Source organism: Geotrypetes seraphini, chromosome 4 (assembly GCF_902459505.1).
Source record: "Geotrypetes seraphini chromosome 4, aGeoSer1.1, whole genome shotgun sequence".
Lineage (NCBI taxonomy): Eukaryota > Metazoa > Chordata > Amphibia > Gymnophiona > Dermophiidae > Geotrypetes > Geotrypetes seraphini.
In genome coordinates this window covers 7709841-7737501 of record NC_047087.1, presented here as the reverse complement: position 1 = coordinate 7737501, position 27661 = coordinate 7709841, and the positions used below count along the sequence as shown (strand labels likewise).

Here is a 27661-nt window from a genome sequence, read left to right as displayed (position 1 = left end):
ATCTATATATATAAAATCGGAGGTATGTGTGTGTGTGTGTATGTGCCGCGATCACGCAAAAACGGCTTGACCGATTTGAACGAAACTTGGTATGCAGATCCCTCACAACCTGGGGTGATATGTTCTGGGGGTCTCGCGGCCCACCTGCACACATGGGCGGAGCTACAAACAGAAAATCAGATTTCACCCATTCATGTCAATGGAAAAAATGTAAACAGCTGCCATTCTCACAGTAATTCCAACTACCTGGGGTGATATGTTCTGGGGGTCTCGCGGCCCACCTGTACACGTGGGCGGAGCTACAAACAGAACATCAGATTTCACCCATTCATGTCAATGGAAAAAATGTAAAAAGCTGCCATTCTCACAGTATTTAAAAAACTGCTTGACCGATTTGAACGAAACTTGGTATGCAGATCCCTCACTACCTGGGGTGATATGTTCTGGGGGTCTCGCGGCCCACCTGCACACATGGGCGGAGCTACAAACAGAAAATCAGATTTCACCCATTCATGTCAATGGAAAAAATGTAAACAGCTGCCATTCTCACAGTAATTCCAACTACCTGGGGTGATATGTTCTGGGGGTCTCGCGGCCCACCTGTACACGTGGGCGGAGCTACAAACAGAACATCAGATTTCACCCATTCATGTCAATGGAAAGGATGTAAAAAGCTGCCATTCTCACAGTAATTCAAAAACGGCTTGACCGATTTGAACGAAACTTAGTATGCAGATCCCTCACAACCTGGGGTGATATGTTCTGGGGGTCTCGCGGCCCACCTGCACACATGGGCGGAGCTACAAACAGAACATCAGATTTCACCCATTCATGTCAATGGAAAAAATGTAAAAAGCTGCCATTCTCACAGTATTTAAAAAACTGCTTGACCGATTTGAACGAAACTTGGTATGCAGATCCCTCACTACCTGGGGTGATATGTTCTGGGGGTCTCGCGGCCCACCTGCACACGTGGGCGGAGCTACAAACAGAAAATCAGATTTCACCCATTCATGTCAATGGAAAAAATGTAAACAGCTGCCATTCTCACAGTAATTCCAACTACCTGGGGTGATATGTTCTGGGGGTCTCGCGGCCCACCTGTACACGTGGGCGGAGCTACAAACAGAACATCAGATTTCACCCATTCATGTCAATAGAAAGGATGTAAAAAGCTGCCATTCTCACAGTAATTCAAAAACGGCTTGACCGATTTGAACGAAACTTAGTATGCAGATCCCTCACAACCTGGGGTGATATGTTCTGGGGGTCTCGCGGCCCACCTGCACACGTGGGCGGAGCTACAAACAGAACATCAGATTTCACCCATTCATGTCAATGGAAAAAATGTAAAAAGCTGCCATTCTCACAGTATTTAAAAAACTGCTTGACCGATTTGAACGACACTTGGTATGCAGATCCCTCACTACCTGGGGTGATATGTTCTGGGGGTCTTGCGGCCCACCTGCACACGTGGGCGGAGCTACAAACAGAAAATCAGATTTCACCCATTCATGTCAATGGAAAAAATGTAAAAAGCTGCCATTCTCAAAGTAATTCCAACTATAAAACACTTTCTATGACACTATAACCACTAGGGACATCGTTTCTATTCTACCACGGACACCATACATATAGAGTTTGTATGTTCTAACTGTGTTTGTAACTGTTTCCTTCATGCACCCCAGTTCATAATGTTATTACATTACATGAGTACTCACATATCCTGAACTAGGAACACAGGTTCCATTCAGAACCGGGAACAAACTACATGGAGTTTCTTTTCAACCTGAGTTTCCACATATTGAGTTGTTTAAATCAATACTGAAACTTTTGGATGCCACTTATTCCAACAGATCTTCCTTTTCAGTTTAAGAGATTGCTAATTCCAGTGAGACTTGCATTCATTCACCACTATAAAGTATCTTTATTTGAATCCATTTACAGTGTTATTGCTATAATTAAATACCCGTGCAACGCCGGGGCATCAGCTAGTATTTATATATGTAGTTTAGATAAAGATAAGTTGAGTTTTAAATAAATATGTTTATGACCCCAAGAACGAAGCTAAGTAGAAATTAACATTTACATAATCATTAAATGATATTTATTTAAAAATCAACTTATCTTTATCTCTACTACTTATATAAATATTACTGTCGATCCGATGAAGATTTAACCCATAAAGCTTGGAGTAATGAGACGATTTGAACTCCTAAAACCTGATGCAGGCTGTTACTCATAGGGTTTCTAAAGCATATTTTCCCTATTGGTAATTACTATTCTGCATATATGCACGTTTCTGGCTTGGTACGAATTTTACAGGTGGGCAGGTACACACTTACGCATGCCACTCCCAACTTTTCATCCCGCCCTCCTCAAAGAGCTCAGAACGGGTTACATAATTTACACTTAGGTTGCAATTTGCCAGAGTTACAGGACAAGTTTTTATCCTAACTCAACACATACAGTATTAGGGATCGAATACCAATAGAATATACTGTCCAGTCTAACTTATGTTTGCCCTTAGCCTAGTGTTGTAAAAAGGAAGAAGAGACCTAGGTTCCCTTAAGGAACAGGTCTCTCTCTGGCATCCGGTTGGAGAATTGCTGCCTAGCTGTGAATGCTTCAGTTTAAGAAAGTTGCCTACAGCGTCGTGTCTAGACCAGGGTTGTCTAATGTCTGTCCTCGAAGGCCAGGATTTTCCCAATGAATTTGCATGAGATCTATTTGCACGCACTGCTTCCATTGTATGCAAATAGATCTCATGCATATTCACTGGGGCCGAGGGTGGACACTCCTGGTCTAGACTTTGACAGCATGTAAGTGTCATGGGTGTATTTCAAACAGCTGTGTACACAGATACTATCACCCTGGGCAGTGGTGTAGCAAGGGTAGGAAGCGCCCCCTGCCCCTCCTCTCTGCCTCTGGCTCCTTCCGTGCCGCACATGCCCCACTCGCACCCTCCCTTCTCACCCCCGTGCCTGTTTAAATCTTCGTCTGCGCGAGCAGCTTCTCCGGCTTGCTGCTCGTGCCTGCTTTCGCTTTCCCTCTGATGTCATTTCCTGGCCCTGCGACCCAGAAGTGATTTCAGAGGGAGCCAGGCCAGAGTAGAGGTACAGGGGCAGGAAAGGGAGAGCGTGAGCTTGGTTTTGTGGGGCGGAGAAGTCCACCCCCCCCCCTATTGTCCCCCCGTTACTATGACACTGACCTCAGGCTGTGCACACCTTACTAATAAAGCAACTTACCTTACTTGTAACTCTGTTCTCTGATCACTTGTCTGCCCCCCCTTAGAAATGCCTGCCTATGAGAAGAAAGGGTTGTAGGGCATTTGATTCTACTGTCAATGTTAGCTGAATATACACTCTGGAGGCTGTGCGTCTGTAACTCATAGATTGCTGAAGAGGGTCTGTAGACTGTGGGAGTGAGTGTGGATATCTGAGTAAGGGTCTGTAGGCTGCGTGTGGGTGGATTGCTGAGGAGGGGTCCATTGAGGTCCAGCCTAGTGCTACACATTCCAAGTCGTTGGAGCCAGAGCAGCTGGATTTCTGTCGGACTCCTGGGCTCACTTGAACTTGTCTTTCCTTCCAGGTGCAGTGGGACTGTATCAACCCAAAGTATAAAGCCAAGAAGAGGAATTATAGGAACTCTGGCGTGGTGATTTTATCAAACCTGAAGGTATCAGTGAGAAATTCATTCTGCCAGTGACATTGTGGGGATAATGTTATAAAGTCATATCCATGTGTAGGTGGCCTCTCATAGAAGTCAACGTGATGACAAGAGGTTAGGCGCTTTACGGGAGCAGGTACGGGGCGGAGATTGGGCAGATCCTGAGCGGAGTTCACCAGTATCCATGCAGATGATAAAATATGCTCATTTCTGCGTGTGCTTGGAAAATCAAGGCATGGAGAGCAGCTGAAACTGTCTGTACTGGCAAGGTAGGTACGACGTCTGCCACTTCTGCCAATATTTATAAAATGGCACCTAGACAGGTCTCAATTTGTATTAGCCTCGTTCTGCTGTCCTGCTGTCACACACACACACAAATACACATGCAAATATGCCAAGGGATCTATTTCCTTTATTCAGAGTACTGTAACATATATATAGTATTTCACATGGGTCAGTTAGCATATGACTGTAGGAAAGACCATATGTGGTAACAGGATACATAAAAGCAACTAGAAAAAGGTAGCAAACATAAGGAGGAGGGGGGGAAGTAACTATGGCATATAATACTGTCTTGTTTAAGGTCTGGCAATGTTTCTTTTTTAACAAATGTTTCTTATCAAAACAAGTCAACTACAGAACAAAATTCCTGAAGGATAAGGGGATTGAGGGATACAGATAGAGGTAGAGATAGGTTATGATAGGGTATAGATAGAAGGACAAGGGGGATTAAATGATTTAGACAAGGATCACCTTACAGGTCATGGACCTGATGGGCCGCCGCGGGAGCGGACTGCTGGGCGCAATGGACCTCTGCTCTGACCCAGGCAACTTCTTATGTTCTTATGTTCACAGAGCTCAGAACACAAAAAGAAAAGACCTTGTGGTTTCTTGGCAAAATGATAACTGTTTCAGCAGGAATAGAAAAACTTACAAAGAATATATGTGCCCCTTCAGTGACTTCATGCCAGGTGCCCTCTTATAAAATGACCCTCGGTCTCAGACACTGCTACAGGGATTCTGGGTCTGTCTTCATCTGTGCCAGCTGCTCTGCTGGGCTGGGGAGTTACCAGATTTTGGGGAACAAAAATCCGGACCTGTGGCCCTGCCTCCAGACCCACCCCGTTCCGCCTCAGTCACACTCTGTTCTGCACCCAGCCCCATCCCCCTCAACCTGGTCGCTTGGCAGGATGGCATCTGCGCATGCGCTGGTGTGTTGCAATAACGTTGCACACATGCGCATGATGTCACCGCATTGCATCCCGACGCCACTGCTACCGTCTGGGGAAATCTGGAGGTCTGGGCCACCCTTGGGCACTGAGCGCTGTGGCAGGGGGCACAGAGTGTCTCGAATACTCCTGCACAGGTTCTTTAGAGTCTCGCTGAGCTGCTCGGAAGAGAAAATGCACATTGAAAGGCGGGAGCAAGCTCCCAGCATGCACCTCTTCTGCCCTGGCGTTATGCAGAGTATTGGAATGGCGGGTGGGCACACTTCCTGCTTCCTGTTCTTACATCTTACCCATGATGGGAGTTTGGAGGTCATTTCTTGGTGGTTTAGTCTGATCTCTAATGTCTGATTTCTGTTCAGGTTCACAGAATGTACTCGTTTCTGGATTATATCATGGGAGGCTGCCAGATCCACTTTACTGTAAGTAACAGCTTCTAGCATAGGAGCACTCAATCATACTGCAGAGTCCTAACTTTTCAATGCACAGGAACACTCAATCCTACTGCAGAGTTCCAAGTTTCCATGACACGGGGACACTCAGTTCTCCTGCAGTCCCAACTTTCAATGACATAGGAACACTCAGTCCTACTGCAGTCCCAGACAGTCACATGACTTTCTCTCAGTTTGATGCTAGTATCGACTCAAGGTTTTTCTGCATGTTGGGTGGGAGTGTAGTAAGGTATCGTGAAGGCCTAGGGGGGAAGTTCCCCCAGAGCCACAGGAATAGTTCGGTAGCTTTGTGACTTTCTCCCCGGTCAGAGCAGCGATTGTAGAGCCAGGTCTGGGGTTAGGCGCACCTTGTACTCACAAATGCGGGAAAAATGAGCTGTCACACATGCGAGTGCCCTCAGCGTAAGTGGAGCACGGAGGGACCTGGGCGGGGCTCCCAGTTACACACAACATGTACAAAGCCTTTGAGCCATGTCCCTGCTGCATTTTTGTGACCTGAGTTACTCTTGGTCTATGGATGCTGTAAGGGCAGTTTGAAAATACTGCGTTGGGTTCCTGGGATGCATTATTAGGGCAGTTCTAGAAATGAGCCTGGGGAGGTGATTTACCGTCTTTCTGTGATACTACACTAAACTAAAACTTAGCTTTATAGACGATTACGGAACCAACACGCTTTAAACCCGCAGGTTAAAATCATGGGCTTGCACTACGCTTTTTGCAGACTATAGAAAAAGAGAATTCAGATGCATAGGTATAGATATTTCACAGTTTTAGTTTGATGGTTGTTTTGTAACCTCGATACTGAGATTTCAGGGCGGCAGAGAGCAGGAGAGTCGGCAGGGACAGTAAGCGTCTGGTCCTCAGCAGCCGCTTCATTTCGCATCGGTGTTCCTGCTTCTGCTTAGTGAATCGCTGCCTTCCTACTTATGCATGCCATTTGCCCTCATTTGCATGGGCGGATCGAATCGGGCAGAAGGTTAGTGAATTGGGTCAGGGTCGGGGAACGATCGGAAGGTTTAGTGAATCTAGCCCTAAGGATGACCCTGCTACGGTGGCTAATTCCCTCACAGAGCCTGTAAAAGGGATGTGCCACATATAAATTGAGATTTGGGGCTGAATAAATGGCTCCACAATGGTATCTATTCCACTTCTCCCCCTCCTGGACCCATCACAAGCCTCGCCACGGGCCTACCTTAAGCCCTGGTGGTCTAGTGGTGAGCAGAGGTAGGGTTACCATATGGCTCCAAATAAAGGAGGACGGATTGAGACATCCGGGTTTTACTAAATTCCAGTGGCAACCAATGAAAAGATTCAGACAGAGGCATTTGCCGCTTCATAATGTAGTGTACGCAACCTTCACAGTAGGCCTTGTGGCAATCCCATAGTGCAATCTGGTCATCAAAAGGAAATGTAAAAACATACGTCAAAGTATGGGCGTACCTGTCTCAATACTGCAAAACCTCATCCAACCAGTGGGAGTAGCTTAGTGGGGTGGGGGGCAAGTCCCTTCTGGGAGAAGGGGGGGAGTTGGTGCAGAGGGCTAGAGGAAAAGGTTGGGATGGGGCTGATGTTGCTGAGTTTGTTGAAGGGAGTTTGGCGCGTTCAATGGAATTCATGTGAAAAGCTACTGAGAGCATTTGAGTGTTATGAGCACAGCGATAAACCCCTATTTTGGACCCTGGGAAAGAGCCTAATTGCTTAAAAGATAAACCCCCTGATCTCCAAACAGATCCAAGTGAGGTCTCCGGGTTCCCATCCTCTCTACAGTGGCTTCTGAACCCTCTTCTTACCTTTTCTAGGTTGCCGTTGACTTCACAGCCTCAAATGGAGACCCCCGAAACAGCTGTTCCCTCCACTACATCAACCCGTACCAGCCAAATGAATATCTGAAGGCCTTAGTGGCGGTGGGTGAGATCTGCCAGGACTATGACAGGTACTTCCTGAACACCTCTCACTAGGGTTACCCGGACATGCCCTCTTTTTGGAAACCCGCTCAGCCAGAGGTCGGGGATGCGTCTAGAGAGCCTCCAAGCATGTGACATCATTGTGCCACATTTGCGCATGCTTGGAGGCCCTGTAGACGTGGTCCAGAGCTCAGGGAAGGAGAAGAGACAAGATTTGTGTGGGGGGCGGGGCTGGGACCAGAACAGGGCGGAGCCAAGTAGCCTCTCTGTTTTTTATGCTACTACAAATATAGTAAGCCTCCCTCTTGCCTCTCTCTCCTCTTCTCTTGTCTAGGGTTACCAGACGTACGGATTTCTCTGGACAAGTCCTGCTTTTCTAGGACATGTTGGCGGGTCCAGACGGCTTTTCAAAACCCGGCACTTCGGGAAGGGGCACCTGCACATGACACAGTGATGTCAGTCACACGCACGTGTGACATCATTGCGTTGTGTCCGGGCATGCGCAGATGTCATCTAGGGGCGGGGCTGTGAGAGGAATGGGGTGGGCTTTGGGTGTGGCCAAGGGTCTGGATTTTCCTTCGGGAAAATCTGGTGACCCTACTCTTGTCTGTGGGCATCTTTGCAATTGGCTGGTTTCACTGTGGCTGGTCAGAGTGGATATTCAGTGGCACTGCCCGATTAAGTGCCATTGAAGAGCGATGGATGGCCTGCTCAGGCAGGATTCTTCCAGCTCGTCTGCATTCTCCACCCCTCCCCTCAGCTCTCACCCATATGCCGCACTCCTCCTCCCAACCCTCAGTCCCTTACTCTGTTCGTCCGTCTCCAGCATGCTCTCCTCCCCTCAGCTCTCACCCATACGCCGCACTCCTCCTCCCAAACCTCAGTCCCTTATTCTGTTCGTTCGTCTCCAGCATGCTCCCCTCCCCTCAGCTCTCACCCATACGCCGCACTCCTCCTCCCAACCCTCAGTCCCTTACTCTGTTCGTCCGTCTCCAGCATGCTCTCCTCCCCTCAGCTCTCACCCATACGCCGCATTCCTCCTCCCAAACCTCAGTCCCTTATTCTGTTCGTCCGTCTCCAGCATGCTCCCCTCCCCTCAGCTCTCACCCATATGCCGCACTCCTCCTCCCAACCCTCAGTCCCTTACTCTGTTCGTCCGTCTCCAGCATGCTCCCCTCCCCTCAGCTCTCACCCATACACCGCATTCCTCCTCCCAACCCTCAGTCCCTTATTCTGTTCGTCCGTCTCCAGCATGATCCCCTCCCCTCAGCTCTCACCCATATGCCCCACTCCTCCTCCCAACCCTCAGTCCCTTACTCTGTTCGTCCGTCTCCAGCATGCTCCCCTACCCTCAGCTCTCACCCATACGCCGCATTCCTCCTCCCAACCCTCAGTCCCTTATTCTGTTCGTCCGTCTCCAGCATGCTCTCCTCCCCTCAGCTCTCACCCATATGCCGCACTCCTCCTCCCAACCCTCAGTCCCTTACTCTGTTCGTCCGTCTCCAGCATGCTCTCCTCCCCTCAGCTCTCACCCATACGCCGCATTCCTCCTCACAAACCTCAGTCCCTTATTCTGTTCGTCCGTCTCCAGCATGCTCCCCTCCCCTCAGCTCTCACCCATACGCCGCACTCCTCCTCCCAACCCTCAGTCCCTTACTCTGTTCGTCCGTCTCCAGCATGCTCCCCTCCCCTCAGCTCTCACCCATACACCGCATTCCTCCTCCCAACCCTCAGTCCCTTATTCTGTTCGTCCGTCTCCAGCATGCTCCTCTCCCCTCAGCTCTCACCCATATGCCGCACTCCTCCTCCCAACCCTCAGTCCCTTATTCTGTTCGTCCGTCTCCAGCATGATCCCCTCCCCTCAGTTCTCACCCATATGCCCCACTCCTCCTCCCAACCCTCAGTCCCTTACTCTGTTCGTCCGTCTCCAGCATGCTCCCCTCCCCTCAGCTCTCACCCATACGCCGCATTCCTTCTCCCAACCCTCAGTCCCTTATTCTGTTCGTCCGTCTCCAGCATGCTCCCCTCCCCTCAGCTCTCACCCATACGCCGCACTCCTCCTCCCAACCCTCAGTCTCTTATTCTGTTCGTCCGTCTCCAGCATGCTCCCCTCAGCTCTCACCCATACGCCGCACTCCTCCTCCCAACCCTCAATCCCTTATTCTGTTCGTCCGTCTCCAGCATGCTCCACTCCCCTCAGCTCTCACCCATACGCCGCACTCCTCCTCCCAACCCTCAGTCCCTTATTCTGTTCGTCCGTCTCCAGCATGCTCCCCTCCCCTCAGCTCTCACCCATACGGCGCACTCCTCCTCCCAAACCTCAGTCCCTTACTCTGTTCGTCTGTCTCCAGCATGCTCCCCTCCCCTCAGCTCTCACCCATACGGCGCACTCCTCCTCCCAACCCTCAGTCCCTTACTCTGTTCGTCTGTCTCCAGCATGCTCCCCTCCCCTCAGCTCTCACCCATATGCCGCACTTCTCCTCCCAACCCTCAGTCCCTTACTCTGTTCGTCTGTCTCCAGCATGCTCCCCTCCCCTCAGCTCTCACCCATATGCCGCACTTCTCCTCCCAACCCTCAGTCCCTTATTCTGTTCGTCCGTCTCCAGCATGCTCCCCTCCCCTCAGCTCTCACCCATACGCCGCACTCCTCCTCCCAACCCTCAGTCTCTTATTCTGTTCGTCCGTCTCCAGCATGCTCCCCTCAGCTCTCACCCATACGGCGCACTCCTCCTCCCAAACCTCAGTCCCTTACTCTGTTCGTCTGTCTCCAGCATGCTCCCCTCCCCTCAGCTCTCACCCATACGGCGCACTCCTCCTCCCAACCCTCAGTCCCTTACTCTGTTCGTCTGTCTCCAGCATGCTCCCCTCCCCTCAGCTCTCACCCATATGCCGCACTTCTCCTCCCAACCCTCAGTCCCTTACTCTGTTCGTCTGTCTCCAGCATGCTCCCCTCCCCTCAGCTCTCACCCATATGCCGCACTTCTCCTCCCAACCCTCAGTCCCTTATTCTGTTCGTCCGTCTCCAGCATGCTCCCCTCCCCTCAGCTCTCACCCATACGCCGCACTCCTCCTCCCAACCCTCAGTCTCTTATTCTGTTCGTCCGTCTCCAGCATGCTCCCCTCAGCTCTCACCCATACGCCGCACTCCTCCTCCCAACCCTCAATCCCTTATTCTGTTCGTCCGTCTCCAGCATGCTCCCCTCCCCTCAGCTCTCACCCATACGGCGCACTCCTCCTCCCAACCCTCAGTCCCTTACTCTGTTCGTCTGTCACCAGCATGCTCCCCTCCTCTCAGCTCTCACCCATATGCCGCACTTCTCCTCCCAACCCTCAGTCCCTTACTCTGTTCATCTGTCTCCAGCATGCTCCCCTCCCCTCAGCTCTCACCCATATGCCGCACTTCTCCTCCCAACCCTCAGTCCCTTATTCTGTTCGTCCGTCTCCAGCATGCTCCCCTCCCCTCAGCTCTCACCCATACGCCGCACTCCTCCTCCTAACCCTCAGTCCCTTACTCTGTTCATCCGTCTCCAGCATGCTCCCCTCCCCTCAGCTCTCACCCATACGCCGCACTACTCCTCCCAACCCTCAGTCTCTTATTCTGTTCGTCCGTCTCCAGCATGCTCCCCTCCCCTCAGCTCTCACCTATACGCCGCACTCCTCCTCCCAACCCTCAGTCCCTTACTCTGTTCGTCCATCTCCAGCATGCTCCCCTACCCTCAGCTCTCACCCATACGCCGCACTCCTCCTCCCAACCCTCAGTCCCTTATTCTGTTCGTCCATCTCCAGCATGCTCCCCTCCCCTCAGCTCTCACCTATACGCCGCACTCCTCCTCCCAACCCTCAGTCCCTTATTCTGTTCGTCCGTCTCCAGCATGCTCCCCTACCCTCAGCTCATCATCCTTTCCAGGGCTCTCTTTACAGCAGTCGGCATTTTTTCATTTCTCACTGCTGGGAGAGAGCAGTAGCTTTGATCTCTCCAAGTCATTATCTCCTTTGTCCTAAAACATCCAGCAAAGCAAATTACAAGGATTAAAATACGCATGTGATGGCATGATCCTTTCAATAAGTACAATTAAGTGAAATTCTCTTTGTTGCTGGATGTCTAAGGATAAAGGAAAGAAAATACTTGACAGAGGATGAGATTTATGTCTCTGTTCTGCTTTTTGTGATTGGTTTATTTTTGGAACCAGCATAAAATCAGAAAAAAATGAAGCAAAATTAAGAAGACTGAAACGGCTTTTTACATGTAGCAGCAGATGAAAGAGGTATTGGGATCCCAGGGCACAGATCACACAGTCACTGGGATATGCACAAGGTAGGCAGAGTTAGATCCCAGATAGTATAGAAATATGATAATAAATAATAATAAACTTTATTCTTTTATACTGCCATACCATTTAGTTCTAGGCGGTTCACATTGAAGAGAGACTGAACAGTTCAGTGACAATACATTCTTTTAAAACTACAGAATATAATTGACGTTCAATTTACACATTTTTCAAAAAGATGAGTTTTCATAGATTTTCGGAAAGTGTGATAAGACTGAGTCTGGGAAATTATTGTAAACTAAAGCTTAACTTTGTATAGCAAGTCATCATTCTAAGAAGGCTCAACTCGGTTTAAAAGGGAAAAGAATTACAAATGTTAAATAAAAAAATAATAACTAAATTAGTTTTCAAAATATTTGGCAAATAGAGTAGTTTTTAAAGATTTACGGAAAAATTGAAACGAGCTGGAACTCCTTAAAAACAAGGGGAGATCATTCCAACGTTGAGAGAATTTAAAGACTAAAGATCTTGACTCCTTTTTAGAAATTGTTGGATACCTCTTGCAAAGGAGAATCTGTAAACGTTCCAAAATAAAGGAATAAGATGGGAGATAAAGGCCAAATGGCCCATTCGCAGTAACCAGGGCACATATCACACATTCATTGGCTCCCAGGGCACATAGCAGAGAGTAATGTTGGGTCGTTTGAGTGTTCGTAATCCATGGTCTTGACTAGAACCTCAACTGTGCTCTTGGGGGCTTCACTGTTTTGAAGATCAGGGACTTTGTGCTAACAGCAGATTTGTCATTTCTTTTCTGTAGTGACAAGAAATTCTCTGCTTTAGGATTCGGAGCCCGGATTCCTCCCAAGTATGAGGTGAGTGATGACTGTCCCCAGAAGGAACTGGACTGGGTTTGAGTGGGGCAGGTTTTCATTTGGAAATGGAGATCGAAAGCAGACCAAGTGTTGAAGGTAACAGAGAATTGATTGTCAACAGATGGATTCAAACTGTCCCCAACGTGGCCACGTTTCATCTACAGCTCGGCTGCATCAGGGGCTTACAGCTAGAGAGAAGAAATATCCTGCACTTTCCTCTAGAATCAGCCGCGGCAGGAATAGCAAGTTCCACAGTTGTTCCCTCTAGTTCAGGGTTGTCCAACCTGTGGCCCAGTGAAGTATTTTGTGTGGCCCCAGTCGAGGGTGAAGCAGTGTTTTCCTCTGCTGCCCCCTGGTGTTTATCGTCTTGCCGGCTCCCTCCTGTGTCTTACTGTGGCCCCAGAAACATTTTTTTCAGCCAATGCGGCCCAGTGAAGCCAAAAGGTTGGACACCCCTGCTCTAGTTGTAGCAATAATTGTCTCTAAGTAGTGCTAATTAAGCACACAACTGACCCTAGTATTTCAGAAACAACGACTACTACTAATATTTATTATTTCTATAGTGCTACTAGAGGCATAGAGTACTGTACATTCAACACGTAGGAGACAGTCCCTGCTCGAAGGAGCTTACAATCTACATATGACAGACACACAGGACAACGGGTGAATCAGTATATGCTGCTCATAAAGGGGAGAAGAGGGAGAGGCGTTAGAGGACTACAGAGGGAAAGACAGACGGAGCCCGACATACTGAGTCAGGCAGTTGGTTCCAGGCATACAGTGCAGCAAGGCCAGTGACATAGTAAGGAGGGGGTGGGGAGGGTCCACCCCAGGCGCTGTCGTCGTGAGGGCTCAGGCAGCCATCCTCCTGCCGCTTCCCTTCCGTGGTGCTTCTGTAACGCTCCTGGTGCAAACAGCAATCCCCCAAGCTGCTGTCGCACCAGTGTTGGCTCTTCCTCTGACGTCACTTCCTGGACCCATGTCTAGGAAGTGGCATCAGAGGAAGAGCCAAAGCTGGCGTGACACCAGGTTGGGGGTGGCTGTTTGTGCCAGGAGCATTACAGAGGTCCAGGGGAAGGGAAGTGGCGTGTGCATGGCAGGAGGGGGCAAGGAAGGAGCGTTTGGAGGTGAGGTGGGGGAGGGGCGCCACAATCCCAGACGCCTCTCACCCTCACTACGCCACTGAGCAAGGCAGAAGGAACAGAGGATTGGCCATAGAGGAGAAGGATACAGACAAGAGAGACTTACCTATCGAATGGAATTCCCTGGGCGGAGTATAGGGAGAGATATTGAGGAGCTGCGGAGTGGAGACATTTGTAGGTCACGAAGAGGAGTTTGAACTGTACGTGGAAGTGGACAGGGAGCCAACGAAGCGACTCGAGAAGAAGGGTAATGTGGGCATAACAACACTGGCCGAATTCTGAACAGACTGAAAGGGAGAGAGATGGTTAAGCAGAAGACCCATGAGAAGCAAGTTGCAGTAATCCAGGCGAGAGGTTACGAGAGTCTTGGCAGCGTGCTCAGAAAGGAAAGTCCGGATTTTAGCACCATTGTTTAGAAAGTCTATTAGATATGCGAAGAGACAGAGATCGATGAGTCAACGATGATCCCGAGGTTGGGAGCCAACGAGATAGTGAGGATGAGAGGGTTATCCACTGAAACAGAGAATGGAGGAAGGGGAAGGAGTTCAGTCTTGGCTATCTTTCATTTTAGATGATAGCGAGACATCCAGGGAGTAATGTTGGCCAGGCAGGCTGAGACTCAGGTCTGTAGAAATTGTGGGCATAGAGAGGTAGATTTGCGAGTCGTCCGCATAGAAATGGGAGGAGATTAGAGCGCCAAGGGAAGAAGCGTAAAAGAACAGGTCCCAGGACAGAGCCCTGAGGTTTGCTACAGTACGACAAGAAAGATAGGAAGAAAACCTTGAGATAACAGAGTCCAATGTGCACAATATCCATAATGCGGAACTGCAAGAGGGCGTGGACTGGGGAGGGGCCTGTTATAGCTGCTTGCAGGTGTGTTATGTGCTCACACCTATGGTTAGGCGCATAAATGTGAACTTACACTAGTATTTTGTAACCCCAGTCCCGTGTGTAAATGCTTTTATTGAATGGATTCTTAGTACCCACATTTTAAGACTCTTTCTGCATTTTACCCCTTAACCTCTCTGGTAAAGCCCTGGTCAGAACAAGCATTAAAACCCCCAAAACATTGGTGCATGCTTTTGAGTTGGTGCGAAGGCCGATGTGGCCAGACAGGGAACAGACCGGTGGATTTTAGGCCTACCAGATGTCCAGATTTTCAAAACCCGGCACTTTTGTCTGGTGAGATCGGGGTCGGAGCTGGAGTTCATCTGCGCATAGATGCTTTGTGGGGGGAGACTGAAGAAGGCAAAATCCCAGGTTTGCTAGGCGGCCTTTAGAGATCTGGATTTCCTCAGGCCTTTCACGGCTCCGGAGGCTGAAGTAGGTCTTTTACAGCAGGGGTCCTCGAGGGCCGCAATCCAGCTGGGTTTTCAGGATTTCCCCAATGAATTTGCCTGCACTGCGTCAATTTTATGCAAATAGATCTCATGTATATTCATTGGGGAAATCCTGAAAACCCGACCTAGCGAGGACTGTGATTGAACGCCCCTCCTTTACAGAATCATGTATTGGATTCTGGCTTCAAACTCATTTGCTGATTTCCTGAGAAGAATCACCAAGTGCTAAGACCCCAAAGAGTCCTGGGGACCTTCTCAGCACAGCGACACTCTATAGTAATGCTTTTAAACTTTCTCCAGGCGGCACACCTAGCCTGTGAGGATTACTTCCATGAATATACATGAGAGAGATTTGCACATTCTACCTTTTGCATATTCATGGTGGTAATCCTGATGTGCTATGTGGTGAGGGGTGGGGAGCACTGCTGCAGAGGACCCCCAGTCCAAAGCTTGACAACAACTGGCTGATTCCTTCGCAGCCATTAGTCTTTGCCCTCACTTTGATACACTGAGGCCCTGAGACACAAATTATATGCATGCTATTTGTGTAGAGCAGCCCTGGTAAAAGGGGGAGGGCCACAAGAGGGCATCCGCTGAAAATCAGGGGCGGGAAATTTCATGGCGACACCAGGAAGTATTTCTTCACCGAAAGGGTGGTTGATCATTGGAATGATCTTCCACTGCAGGTAATCGAGGCCAGCAGCGTGCCAGACTTTAAGAAAAAAATGGGATAGGCATGTGGGATCTCTTAGGGGAAGAAGTTAGGGGGGTGGGTCATGACTTGATGGGCCGTGGCCCTTTTCTGCCGTCATTTTCTATGTTTCTATGGCTAGGCCCAGCTCCTCTCCCCATCCCTCTCTGTCAGGCAAAACCCCCCAATTTTGCTGCTGCTTTTCCCTACTGGTTCAGCTGATCGTGGCAGAGGAATCCCCGATCAGTTGAGCCGCTAGGACTAGGGTTTTAGTCAGATTTCTAGCCTGTAATCCCAGAAGAGTCCAGAATGGGTTACAAGTTTACATCCACAGTAGAAGGTTTAGCACTTTAGGAAAATCCAGACCCCCCTAGACATGCCCCCATCCCTGACCTGTTATGGCCCAGTCCTGCCCCAGCCCCGCCCCCGCTGCCTGCTCTCGGGCAGGAGGGCATCTGCGAGGCACATGCCCTCCTGCCCGATGCGATTTCGAGGAAGCTTTTCAAAACCCAGACAAAGTGCCAGGTTCTGAAAAGCCGTTCGGACCCGAGAACATGTCTGGGGAAATCCTCGGCAGGACTCCCGAAAGCTGCCGTTGGAGAGCAGCATAGCACATCTGAACCCCTTAAAACAAACAAAGAAAAAGTTGCAAAGGACTTTTTTTTGTTTTATTTTACTCACACAACACATACATAGCAATTATCGGCAGCTCCAGAGCTGCTGGGGGGGGGGGGGGGGGTGCGTTCCTGTTAGTGCAACACAAGGAGAGCTCGTTTGAATCCTAACGAGCTCCTTGCGATGCATCTACATAGGGTTCTTGGTGGCTGCTACAAGGATCATTAGCAGACACTGAGGACCCTTTTGTGCATCTGGAGCAGGGGTCTCAATCCAGTCGGGTTTTCAGGATTTCCCCAATGAATATGCATTGAAAGCAGTGCATGCACATAGATCTCATGCAGATTCATGGGGGAAATCCTGAAAACCCGACTGGATTGCGGCCCTCCAGGAGGGATTTTGACATCCCTGGGCTGTAGCACCAGTTCTTTCGCTGTGTTTCTCACTTTCTTTGGCTTAGAGTATGTTTAATTCTTATCTTATGTCTGTGGTTGGTTTAGGTGTCTCATGACTTTGCCATTAATTTTAACCCGGACGATGACGAGTGTGAAGGTGAGGCCAATTCTTAAAGAGAGATGGATGCTGTTAGTTTCTGTGGGGAGAGGGAAGAGATGGGTTTTCATACTTAGATCTTTCATTTAAAAATCTATATATTTATTATAAGTGAGTAATGCTAGGATTGTCATTTATTTTACTTCAATTTACAATACTATTAATTAATGAGAAATACATCTATATTTGTTCTTTAGTGTTTCTCAAGTCGGTCCTGGTTTTCAGAATAACCACAATGAATATGCATAAACTTGATTTGCATACACTGCCTCCATTATATGCACATTCATTGTGGATATCCTGAAAACCTGACTTGAGAAACACTGCTGTAGACGCCTTCCTGACGCCTTCCTGATCATTATTGTAATTGATTTGATAAAATGTAATAAAACACAATTAACTAGAAATAAAACATTGCCACTGTCCGATACACAGGAGGCTCTGCCTTTCATAACAAGTGACAGTCATCACTGGGCCTTGTGCCATGAGATCACCAGGGTGCAACAGGCTGGGGACCGACCTTATTATTACTGGAGTCTATGACCCAAAACTCATACTAGAGAATGACACGGGGACAAATTATTTCCCTGTCCCTGCAGGAACTCGTTTTCCCATCCCGTCCCGGCAAGTTCTTGTCCCGTCCCTGCCCCATTCTGCAATTTCTGTCCTCATCTGCACAAGCCTCAAACACTTTAAAACCAAAAGAGTAGCAACATTCTAGAGCTCAGATTGTGATGTCATAATGCCTCATTCCACCAATGCCTAAGCTCCGTCCTCATCTGCACAAGCCTCAAATACTTTAAAATCATAAGCGTCCGAGGCAAAGCTTACAGGAATGGGGCAGAGACAGGGACAAAACTCACGGGGACAAGGAATCATTTGTCCCCATGTCATTCTCTAGCTCATACCCTTTCCATATCTGCATGATGCCCCCAGGGCATAGCTGTGCCCCTTTCATCGAGTCCCAGCACTCAGCCTCGACAATCTCAGCAGAGGTTTTTCCTGCCAGCTGCCTGTTTGTGACTGTATTGTGTTTGGCTTCTTACCAGGAATCCAGGGCATTGTGGAATGCTATCAGAGCTGTTTGCCAAAGATTCAGCTGTATGGCCCAACAAATGTGGCGCCCATCATATCCAAGGTGGCAAGACTGGCAGCCGAAGAGGAGCACACAAAGGAGGCTTCAGTAGGGCTCTTTCTTACTGTATTCCTGTTGCTCCACAGCTCTAAGATAGGCTCTCATTGAAGCCTTTACAGCAGTACAGAGCCAGTGAAGGGTCTGCAGTGCTCAGTGGGATTTTCAATGACACGGTGATAACACAGGAGAGCTTGAAAGGAAAGTTCATAGCAACAGGCAAAGACCATATGGCCTAGCTCGTCTGCCCAACTATACCAAATACTCTCCCTTAGAGATCCAATGCTCTTGCCACAAACTTTCTTCAATTCAGATCCACTTTTTTATCTCCACCACCTCCACCGCGAAGTTGTTTCAAGCATTCACCGCCCTTTCCGTGAAAAAGTATTTTTTGAGGTTGCTTCTGAATTTATCCCCGTTCACCTTCATCCTTTCAATTGAAAGAGATTTGCCTCACGCACATTTATGCCATGTACGTATTTAAACGACTATCATAACTCCCCCCTCCCGCCTTTCCTCCAAAGTATACAGATTGAGATCTTTAAGTCTGTCCCCATACGCCTTACCACGAAGAACACACACCATTTTAATAGCCTTCCTCTGGACCAACTCCATCCTTTTTATATCTTTTTGAAGGTGCAGCCACCAGAATTGTACATAATATTCTAAATGAGGTCTCACCAGGGTCTTATACATGGGCATCAATACCTCCTTTTTCCTACTAGCTATTCCTCTCCCTATGTACCCTAGCATCCTTCGAGCTTTTACCATCGCTTTTTAACTGTGCCATTCCCTCAGATTTTTGCAGCCCAGATGCATGACCTTGCTTTTCTTAGCATTAAATCTTAGCTGCCAAAATCTGGACTATTCATCCGGACTTCGCTAGGTCCTTCCTCATGTTATCCACACCATCAGGGGTGTCTACTCTATTGATTTTGGCATCATCTCCAAAGAGGCAAATCTTACTAGACAGTCCTTCAGCAATATTGCTTATAAAAATGTTAAAAAGACCATTCCCAAGAACCAAACCTTGAGGCACACCACTGGTAACATCCCTTTCCTCAGAGAGATCTCCATTTACCACTATCCTCTATTATCTTCCACTCAACCAGTTCCTGACCCAGTTTGTCATTTTGGGGCCCATCCCAAGGGCACTCAGTTTATTTATTAGACAACTGTGTGGAACACTGTCAAAGGCTTTGCTAAAATCTAAATACACTACATCTAGCGCACTCCCTCTATTCAGTTCTCTGGTCACCCAGTCAAAGAAATTGATCAGATTTATCTGGCAAGATCTACCTCTAATGAATCTATGTTGCCTCCGATCCTGTAATCCACGGGATTCCAGAAACTTCACTATTCTTTGCTTTAAAAATGTTTCCATTAATTTACTTACCACAGAAGTCAGACTTATTGACCTGTAGTTCCCTCCTTCTTCCTTACTTCCATTTTTGTGGAGAGGAACCACATCCACCCTTCTCCAATCCTCCGGTACTACTCCTGATTCTAGAGAAGCATTGAAAAGATCACCAGAACTTCCTTAATTTCCTTCAGTATCCTCAGATGTACACCATCCAACCCTGTTGCTTTGTCCACCTTCAGTTTAGCCAGCTCCTCACAAACACAATCCTCTGAAAATTGATTAGGGTCTACCACACCTCTATCACTATTTGAATTTGTCTTCTGTGGTCCTGCTCCCGGCACTTCAGCCAAGAGCACAGAACAGAAATATTTGTTAAGCATTTCAGCCTTATCTTCTACATATTTCTCCCCTTAACACCATTCCAGGATTTAAGGGCAAGTTGGATGCATATCTTCTTGAAAAACACATTGAGTAACTAAGGTATTCGCCAGGGTAGACCTGGCTGGGCCTCCGCGTGTGCGGATCGCCGGACTAGATGGACCCATGGTCTGATCCGGTGCTGGCATTTCTTATGTTCTTATGAGTCTCAGAATGCCACTTTTGCACTTCTTCCTGTCACAAATATACCTAAAAAATGTCTTGTTCCCTCCCCCCTCCTCGCTCCTCCCCATTTTACCATGTCAGCTATTTTTTCTTCCATTTGTAGACAGAAGATTAAAGCCTAAGCTAACAGCCTGTTTAACAAAGCCACGCTAGCGGCACCAGCCCCGAAGCCCTTTAAATCTCTATGGGCTTCGGGGCCGTTACTGCGCAGTAGCCACTAACGCAGCTTCATAAAACAGGCTCTAAGTCTTTACTTAAATTATACTGAATCGTTGTGACAAATGAACACTGTAATATTAGAATATCATTGTAGTTGTGAAAATTTGAGATAGAAAATTTTGCTTGGACTTCATCATAATACAAGTTTCCAACACTTTGAGAAAAATAAGGTAGAAGGATTTTTCTGCCTATGAGGAGGCAAAAGCGAAGTCTGTGAGGACAGTAGTCCCAGATGGTGCCCTGAGGGTTTCCCCCCATATTATATAGTAGATTTATAGGATAGATTCAAATGATATTGAATTATAGTGATTTCTTGATTTTCCATTGTTTGTTGGAATAGAGTTGGTTGCGATCATGTTATCCCCACAGTCTCTTCATGTGTTGTGAGCTAGCTAGGTGGAGAGGAGCAAAGAAAGAGCAGTGAAGGTGACCTCCATGTTCAATAATTTATTGATTTGAACGTGTTTTGGCCTAGCCGGCCTGCTTCAGGAGTCTGGAGATATGAATCTGGGTGAAGAGGAGGCCATATTCCCAGTGGTGCTGGGTTACTTGTCATTAGCTGGTCTAGTTCTGACTGGCTCTGTCTTGTCTTTTCCAGCAATATTACATCCTGTTGATTCTGACTGATGGGGTCGTCACTGACATGGCAGACACCAGGGAGGCAATCGTCCGTGCATCTTATCTCCCAATGTCCATCATCATCGTTGGGGTGGGGAATGCCGATTTCACAGACATGCAGATCTTGGATGGGGATGATGGAATTCTCCGCTCTCCGAAAGGGGAGCCTGTCCTCCGGGACATCGTGCAGTTTGTGCCCTTTAGAGACTTCAAAAGTGTAAGATTTTCCTCCCTTGCATTTTATGCAAGGCTACATTATGTGGTCCCATAATGTAGCCTTACTTGAAACAGTGAGAATACATTAGTAGTTGGGAAAACAGGAATATTAAGGAACAGGAGAAGATGGCCTTCTATTGGGAACACTCTTTTGTAGGTGATTGCTCCTTCTTATGCTGCTTCCAATCCCAAAATGGCCACCGGGATCTCCTCTGGGTGTTTTGAAAGTCTGTTGCAGGATGTCCCAGCAGCCATTTTGGTTGAGGAACCTGTGGGGGACATGAGCAACTGGGGATCACTCTTGCCCAGAAGTCAGTACACCACCAGGCCATACGGTGGTGGGAGTGGAGAGTGCGGGGTTGGGTGGCCAGCCTCTTCTGAAGAAGGGGGGTGGGGGGCGGTGGTGGCATTGGAGACTGATGGGGCAGGGTGGAGAGTTTCAGTTTCTGCCAAAAATGCTTGAGCATTTCTGGCCAAAACTGAAATGCAAATTATGGGTTGGTTTTGGTGCCAAATCCCAAACTGAAATTTAGTTGGCCTATAACCTGGAAGAGGAGTTAATAGGTGAGTATCTGTACATGAGAAATGCCCCCTTGATCTAGAACTTGGTGCCAACTGTGTGTGTAATTTATAGAAGACCAGCATCTATGCGTGTCAGAGGCTCGCCAGTCAGGAATGGCCCCAGGCTAGTCAAATAGCACATAGCTGCCTATCCGCCGATATTCAAAGAAGATAGCTAGCTATCTTCTGATGAATATCCAGGTTGGTGACTGACTATGTCATGCAACATAGCTGATCACTGCCAATATTCAGTGGCTTGCTGATTAAGACTTGCTCTCAGGTAGACCCACCTAAAAAACAGCTTTAAATTTTGACCGCTAGGCTTTAACTGGCCAGCTGCTGAATATTGGCATAGCCGGCTAAGTCCACGGTGGTGAGCCTTACCCTGGAAATTTAGTGCTGGTGCCCAGATACAGCTCCAGCAATGAACATCTGGGATTGGAGCTGACTTTGAAAGGTAGTGGGGGGGCCTCTCGTGGTCTGAAGATCAGGGCCTTGGCGAATAACTACATGGGGAGTGCATGGGCATTTTGCCAAACTACATGCACACTACATGGCATAGAGATGTGCCACCTTACACCAAAAGGTGAAACAATAACGGATATGATATCTGTTGCAAATGCTTGCGATCCTGTTTCTGTCGCTAAGACCTCAAACGCCCAAGTATTTTGAAATGCTAAAAGCAATAACACTTTAATGGGGCCTTGAACATCATCAAAGGTGTGGTTTTTTTCTTTTTTTGTTCATGTAGATTACACCTAAATTGATGTGCATTGAAAAAATATACTTGTGTGATGGGTAACTGGCAGTGTCAAGGTAATAATATTACATAATCCTCAATTTTGGAACTACACTTTCAATTCCAGCTATTGTGTGATGAAGATAGTACTTAGCTTTTTGCCAATCAATTACGAGCTCACTGGCTGTTTTATTCTCGTATCTTTTAAGAATTTTATCAGGACTTTTTTGGGGGGCTTTTTTTGTATAATATGTTTCATTCTGAAGCCAACGACACAGAAAACGAAGAGGCAGTATGTAGTTAGCCTCAGGATAAAACAGCCAGTGCGCTCGTAATTGACCGGCAAAAATAGCTTTAATTGTGCATTGTGGAATGAAGAAGCCGTTTAGCAGTGAAATGGACAGTTCCTTCGGGAACAAGCTAAGGGCTGTCTTCATCACACAATAGCTGGAATTGAAAGTGTAGTTCCAAAATTGAGGATTACTTAGTACTAATATTTTAGCCCGTTACATTAACGGGTGCTAGAATATATGTCTGTGTGTCTTTATTTCTGTCTCTCTCTCCTTCCCGCTGTCTGTCTCTCTCCCTGGCCCCCTTTGTCTGTCTGTCTTTCTGTGTCTCTCTTCTTTTCTTTCTATCTATCTGTCTCTCTCCCTGCCTCCTATGCAACAGCATTTCTCTCCCACCACTTCCCTGTGCAGCAGCCACAGCAGCATTCCCTCCCCTCACACCACGTCTCTGTGCAGCAGCAGCGTTTCCCCCACCCTCCCTTTCCCTTCCCGTGGTCTGGCCGGCTCCCTTAGTCCCTTCCCCCCCATTCCCTTCCTGCAGTCCTGACAAACCTTCCGATTCCAGCAGCGTCAGCAGCACTCTACACACGCTGCTTCAGGGCCTTCTACTGCCCAGCAAATCAGGGCAATAGAAGGCCCTGAAGCAGCGTGTGTAGAGTGCTGCAGACGCTGCTTGAATCGGAAGGTTTCAGTACCCGCAGCCCTTGCCGGACCCGAAGCGAGCTGTGGGGGGTTTTAAGTCTGTTGGGGGAGGGGAGGAGAGCAGCTCCTCTCCCTTCCAGCTCCGTGCTTCTTGTATTTATCGTTCAGACGGCAAGAGCTGCCGCGGCCGACAGGCTCTGCGCCACCGCGCGCATGAGCACTCCTACCTGCGGGAACCTACAGCGCACGGAAAATGGGAGCACACAGGTGGGATTGTGCATGCGCGCTTAGGACTTTATTATATTAGATTATTACCTTGACACTGCCAGTTACCCATCACACAAAGTCCTTGAATATACTAATTCACTCTTTGGTTATTTCTAAAATCGACTATTGTAATGCCTTGTTCAAAGGATTGGCTCAAAAGGAAATTAGACGCTTACAGATCATCCAGAATGCTTCTATTAAGCTTATTGTGAAAGCTAAAAAATTTGATCATGTGACACCCTTACTTGAGAAGGCACATTGGCTCCCAGTTGCCCATCGCATGGTCTACAAATGATGCCTCCTTACTTTTAAGTCTTTGACATTCAAAACCCCAGCTTTTATTTATAAAGTTTTAATTCCTTCCACTTCCTCTAGATTACTGCGGTCGAACGACCAATATTTACTGGTCATTCCATCTTTAAAATTTATTAACACATGGCGGCAATCTATCTTTTCAGTTACGGCTCCTTAATCATGGAATGCCCTTCCAATTTACTTAAGAGAGGAAAAGAACTTGGATAAATTTAAGAGCAAACTTAAAGATGCATTCAATGATTAATAGAATTGCTTATGCCTTTTAGCTTATCCTTACCGTTCTGACAGTTTTTGGGGTTTTTTTTTCTTCTCTCTCCCTTTCCTACTGTTTTTTACCTTAATTGTTTCTTTTATAAATAGATTGTATTTCTTCTCTCGCTTTTCCTTTTGTTTGACCTTATATGTATATGATGATTTATTAATATGTTCAGTATGATCTGCCCTTGTTAGTTATGTCTGTCTTCCCTGTTATTGTAATCTTTTTATCAATTGTACATCGCCTAGAATTTGGAATAGGCGATTAATCAAATTTCATAATAAACTTGAAACTTGAACACAAGTATATTTTTTCAATGCACATCAATTTCGGTATAATCTACACGAACGAAAAAAAGAAAACAACATACCTATGATGACATTCAAGGCCCCATTAAAGTGTTCTTGCTTTTAGCATTTCGAAACACTTGGGCATTTGAGGTCTTTCCCCAGTGAGCTTAGCGATAGAAACAGGAACGCAAGCATTTCCGACAGATATTATTGTTTCACCTTTTAGGCTATTTTGGGGATATTAAATCATTTCCATTAACAACTTTGGATTATCCACCGTACACCAGCCATTGAGCTGCCATAACTGAGTGCATTTGCACGTTGGCGTATAATGACTTGGTGCGCCTTCCTGTTGGTGCCAAGCCTAATGATACTCTGTAGCACACAGCTTAATCTAGATCAGGGTTTCTCAATTCGGTCCTGGAGTTCCCCCCCCCTTGCCAGTCAGGTTTTCAAGATATCCACAATGAATATGCATGAAAGATATTTGCATATAATAGAAGCAATGTATGCATATCAAGTGGATATCATGAAAACCTGACAGGGGGGGGGGACTCCAGGACCAAGTTGAGAAACACTCTAGAGCTCTTTCTGGTCTCCAGGCTGACTGATAAGACAAACTGGGCACTGCTGAAATGTATCTGCAATACAAAGGTTTCCTCTTTTTTCCCACCCCCAGGCTTCTCCTGCAGCATTGGCAAAGTGTGTCCTTGCAGAGGTGCCCAAGCAGGTGGTTGAATACTACAGTTACAAAGCATTCCCCCCCAGATGTCCCAGGGTGGAGACCCCAGATTCTTCACTCAACTCCCCTCAGTGAAACATATCCATCCCGGCCTCCCACATTTCATCTCTCTCTTCACTGACTCATCCCAGGAAGCTCAAAGACAGAAACCTGGCAGCCTGGTCTCTCATCACTATTAGCATCTCTGATCATCTTCTGCTGGATAACCTGCGAATTAATGACTCCAGAGAGGACTCCCCCAGTGTGTGTTCACAGCATCCCCTGAAGAATGACATGAATTATTTGTGATCAGACCCATTCACTCCCTCACTTCTCGTTCACTGGGCTGACAGCAATACTGCAAACTCACAATCCAGGGAAATACCCAAATGTCAGTCAGAGAGACGAGTATTTCTGGACTCTGTGTATTTGACCATTGTTTTCCATCCAGAGAGCCCTGGCAAACTGGGGTGCCACCACCATAGAGAACTCACCGCTACCCAATGCTCAGGACCCTCTGCTAGCTGCACCCAGCGGGGCCTCTCTGATGTGTGAAGGCTCCTTTCCAAGCTCCTGCCTCCCCTTCCTCAATTCAGCCTGAGTCCTGGAGGACAGGAATGAATGGGCAGCATGCAGGTCATGGACAGCTAAGTTCTGCTTTGTGTTGCTTACACGTTACACCCAGCCCTTCCTGCTTTGTTCCCAGGCTGATCGACATGGGCATTAGATGTGATTCACTGTCAGCGTTGGGAGCATCTGCAGTGAAGGAGCCCTGGCAGCCATATCCAGCAGCTAAACTTCATGAGCTAACTGCCCACACCACTGTGTGTATATAGGAAGCTAGTGAAATACATGTGTGATCTGTCCCGTCTCCCTGTTTCAAATGTGGAAGAGAGACTGGTGGGGCTTTCTCTCCATATGACACTGCCTCCTGTGTTGCCCAGTTTTAATGGGGTTTGAAATGGCTGGGGAACCCAGTATCAGAAGGCTTCCATGCAGCCTGCTACTAGGACCTTCCATAGACATATTGTATGCGGTAGGATATTTATAGAAACTGAAACAGCACGATAGACGGAAGCTGAGGATATTGCCTCATGAGATAAACACCAGTTGTGTCACAGACAGGGAGGTTTGGGGTGGAAAGGTCTTTAAAATGATGCCTGAAACCCTCCTGAACAGAACGTAACTACGGAGATTTAGTCTGTTGGAGGAAAGAAGCTTCCTTTTAGGACTGTCCTGATATCTGACTACCTTTTCTTGGCTATGTTACAAAGCCTTTGTTAAGATGATTCTGGAAGCTGATAACATATTATCTCAGTGGATGTAGGAAGTGGTTCTAGGAGGCGAGTGGTTAGGGTTATCAGTCGTCCAGATTTCCCCAGACATGTCTTCTTTTTGAGGACATATCCGGGGGTCTGGACGGCTTTTCAAAACCTGGCACTTTGAATGGCTTTTGAAAAGCCTCCTCAAATCGCGTTGGGCAGGGAAGAAATCCACGCATGCGTGGACTTCCTCCCTGCCCGACACGATTTGCGGACAAGAGCGGGGAGTGGCAGACAAGAGCAGGTGGGGGGGAGGGGGGGATTAGGGGTCCAGATTTTCCTAGCAACCCTAGGAATGGCAGAATCTGTCATTCCATCTGAAAGCTGCTGCTATCCTAGGATTCATTTCTTCTGGGCCTTTTCTCTTCAGTAAATTCAGCCGAATACTTTCTTCATAAGAGGAAGCGTGGTCCTTAGGCCTGCTGTCTGCTTTCTTCTCCTTCACACTGCCTTGCCTTGGGTGAATCTCTTCACAAAGGCAGTTAATAAATCCCAAGCCATCAAATCATCAATAAAAAGAGGTGAAAAGTTGGGGTTTTAATTTGGACGAGATAGATTCCTCTGACAGCAAAGCCAGTGATTTGTGGGGGGAAAGGGAGACTTCCTTTGAGTGAACGAGTTTTCTGTCCTAGGCTGTCAGTCACTGCACGCTGAGTATGAATGACACAGTCAGTTTCTTGCTTACACGAACATCTACATATTCACGGTCAGTCCTTTTTCGCTTAATTCTTGCTTCTATGTATTTAGCTGTTTCTGTTGAGAGAGTGGGATTACAAACTCCACAATGCCTTGAGATGGGAACCTTGAGAAGTGAAAAAGGGAAAGCCAAAAATGGACTTGGGCCTATGATCTTGTGACAGGAAGTAAACTTTCTAGATAAATGTTCTCTTGCTCCTCTAACCCTCTGATCAGCCTCGACATAGAGACGAACAAAGGAGCCTCATTTGGGAATGGCAATTGGTCTCGCTTAGTGTTTACTTTTGTATTCAGGGCCCAGCATTTTCTTGAGAGATTTCAACAAGAACCAGAGTTCTGCCTTGTGCTGCTCTTCCGCGTCCACCCCTGAAGGCTCTGAGATGCCCATCAGTCACCAACCAGGCTTTCTTCATACCAGGATTTGCTACCTGACTGGCCCCAGGTTACAGGACTAATGAATTCAGACATCATCTATCAACGTGACTGTAGAACAAGTTACTCTTGAGTCTCGTGCGAGTTGAACTGGCTCAGACTGTAGTGAGTGCTTAGCTCCAAGAGAGATGGAGGTGAACAAGGTGGAAGTTAAAGAGAGGAGTGCTGCCATGGGAGGAACAGAAGGCTGCAGGGTAGAGGCAGTACCAGGAAACTTCTGTGCCACCATTGGCAGTGAATGAGAT

At 47.6% G+C, this 27661-nt stretch overlaps 1 protein-coding gene across 1 annotated transcript in view; it reads left to right on the top strand.

Moving 5' to 3' along the window:
* CPNE7 (copine 7) overlaps nt 1–26394 on the top strand; it is a 76070-nt gene extending 49676 nt beyond the window's left edge. Inside the window, exons 8-15 of the mRNA XM_033942037.1 lie at nt 3592–3678; nt 5258–5317; nt 7147–7280; nt 12340–12394; nt 16683–16734; nt 17784–17917; nt 20650–20886; nt 24925–26394. Of these exons, the coding sequence (XP_033797928.1) occupies nt 3592–3678; nt 5258–5317; nt 7147–7280; nt 12340–12394; nt 16683–16734; nt 17784–17917; nt 20650–20886; nt 24925–25062 (897 nt within the window). The 3' untranslated portion in view covers nt 25063–26394. The remainder of the gene's footprint in view (nt 1–3591; nt 3679–5257; nt 5318–7146; nt 7281–12339; nt 12395–16682; nt 16735–17783; nt 17918–20649; nt 20887–24924) is intronic.
* Nucleotides 26395–27661: the final 1267 nt, after the last annotated feature.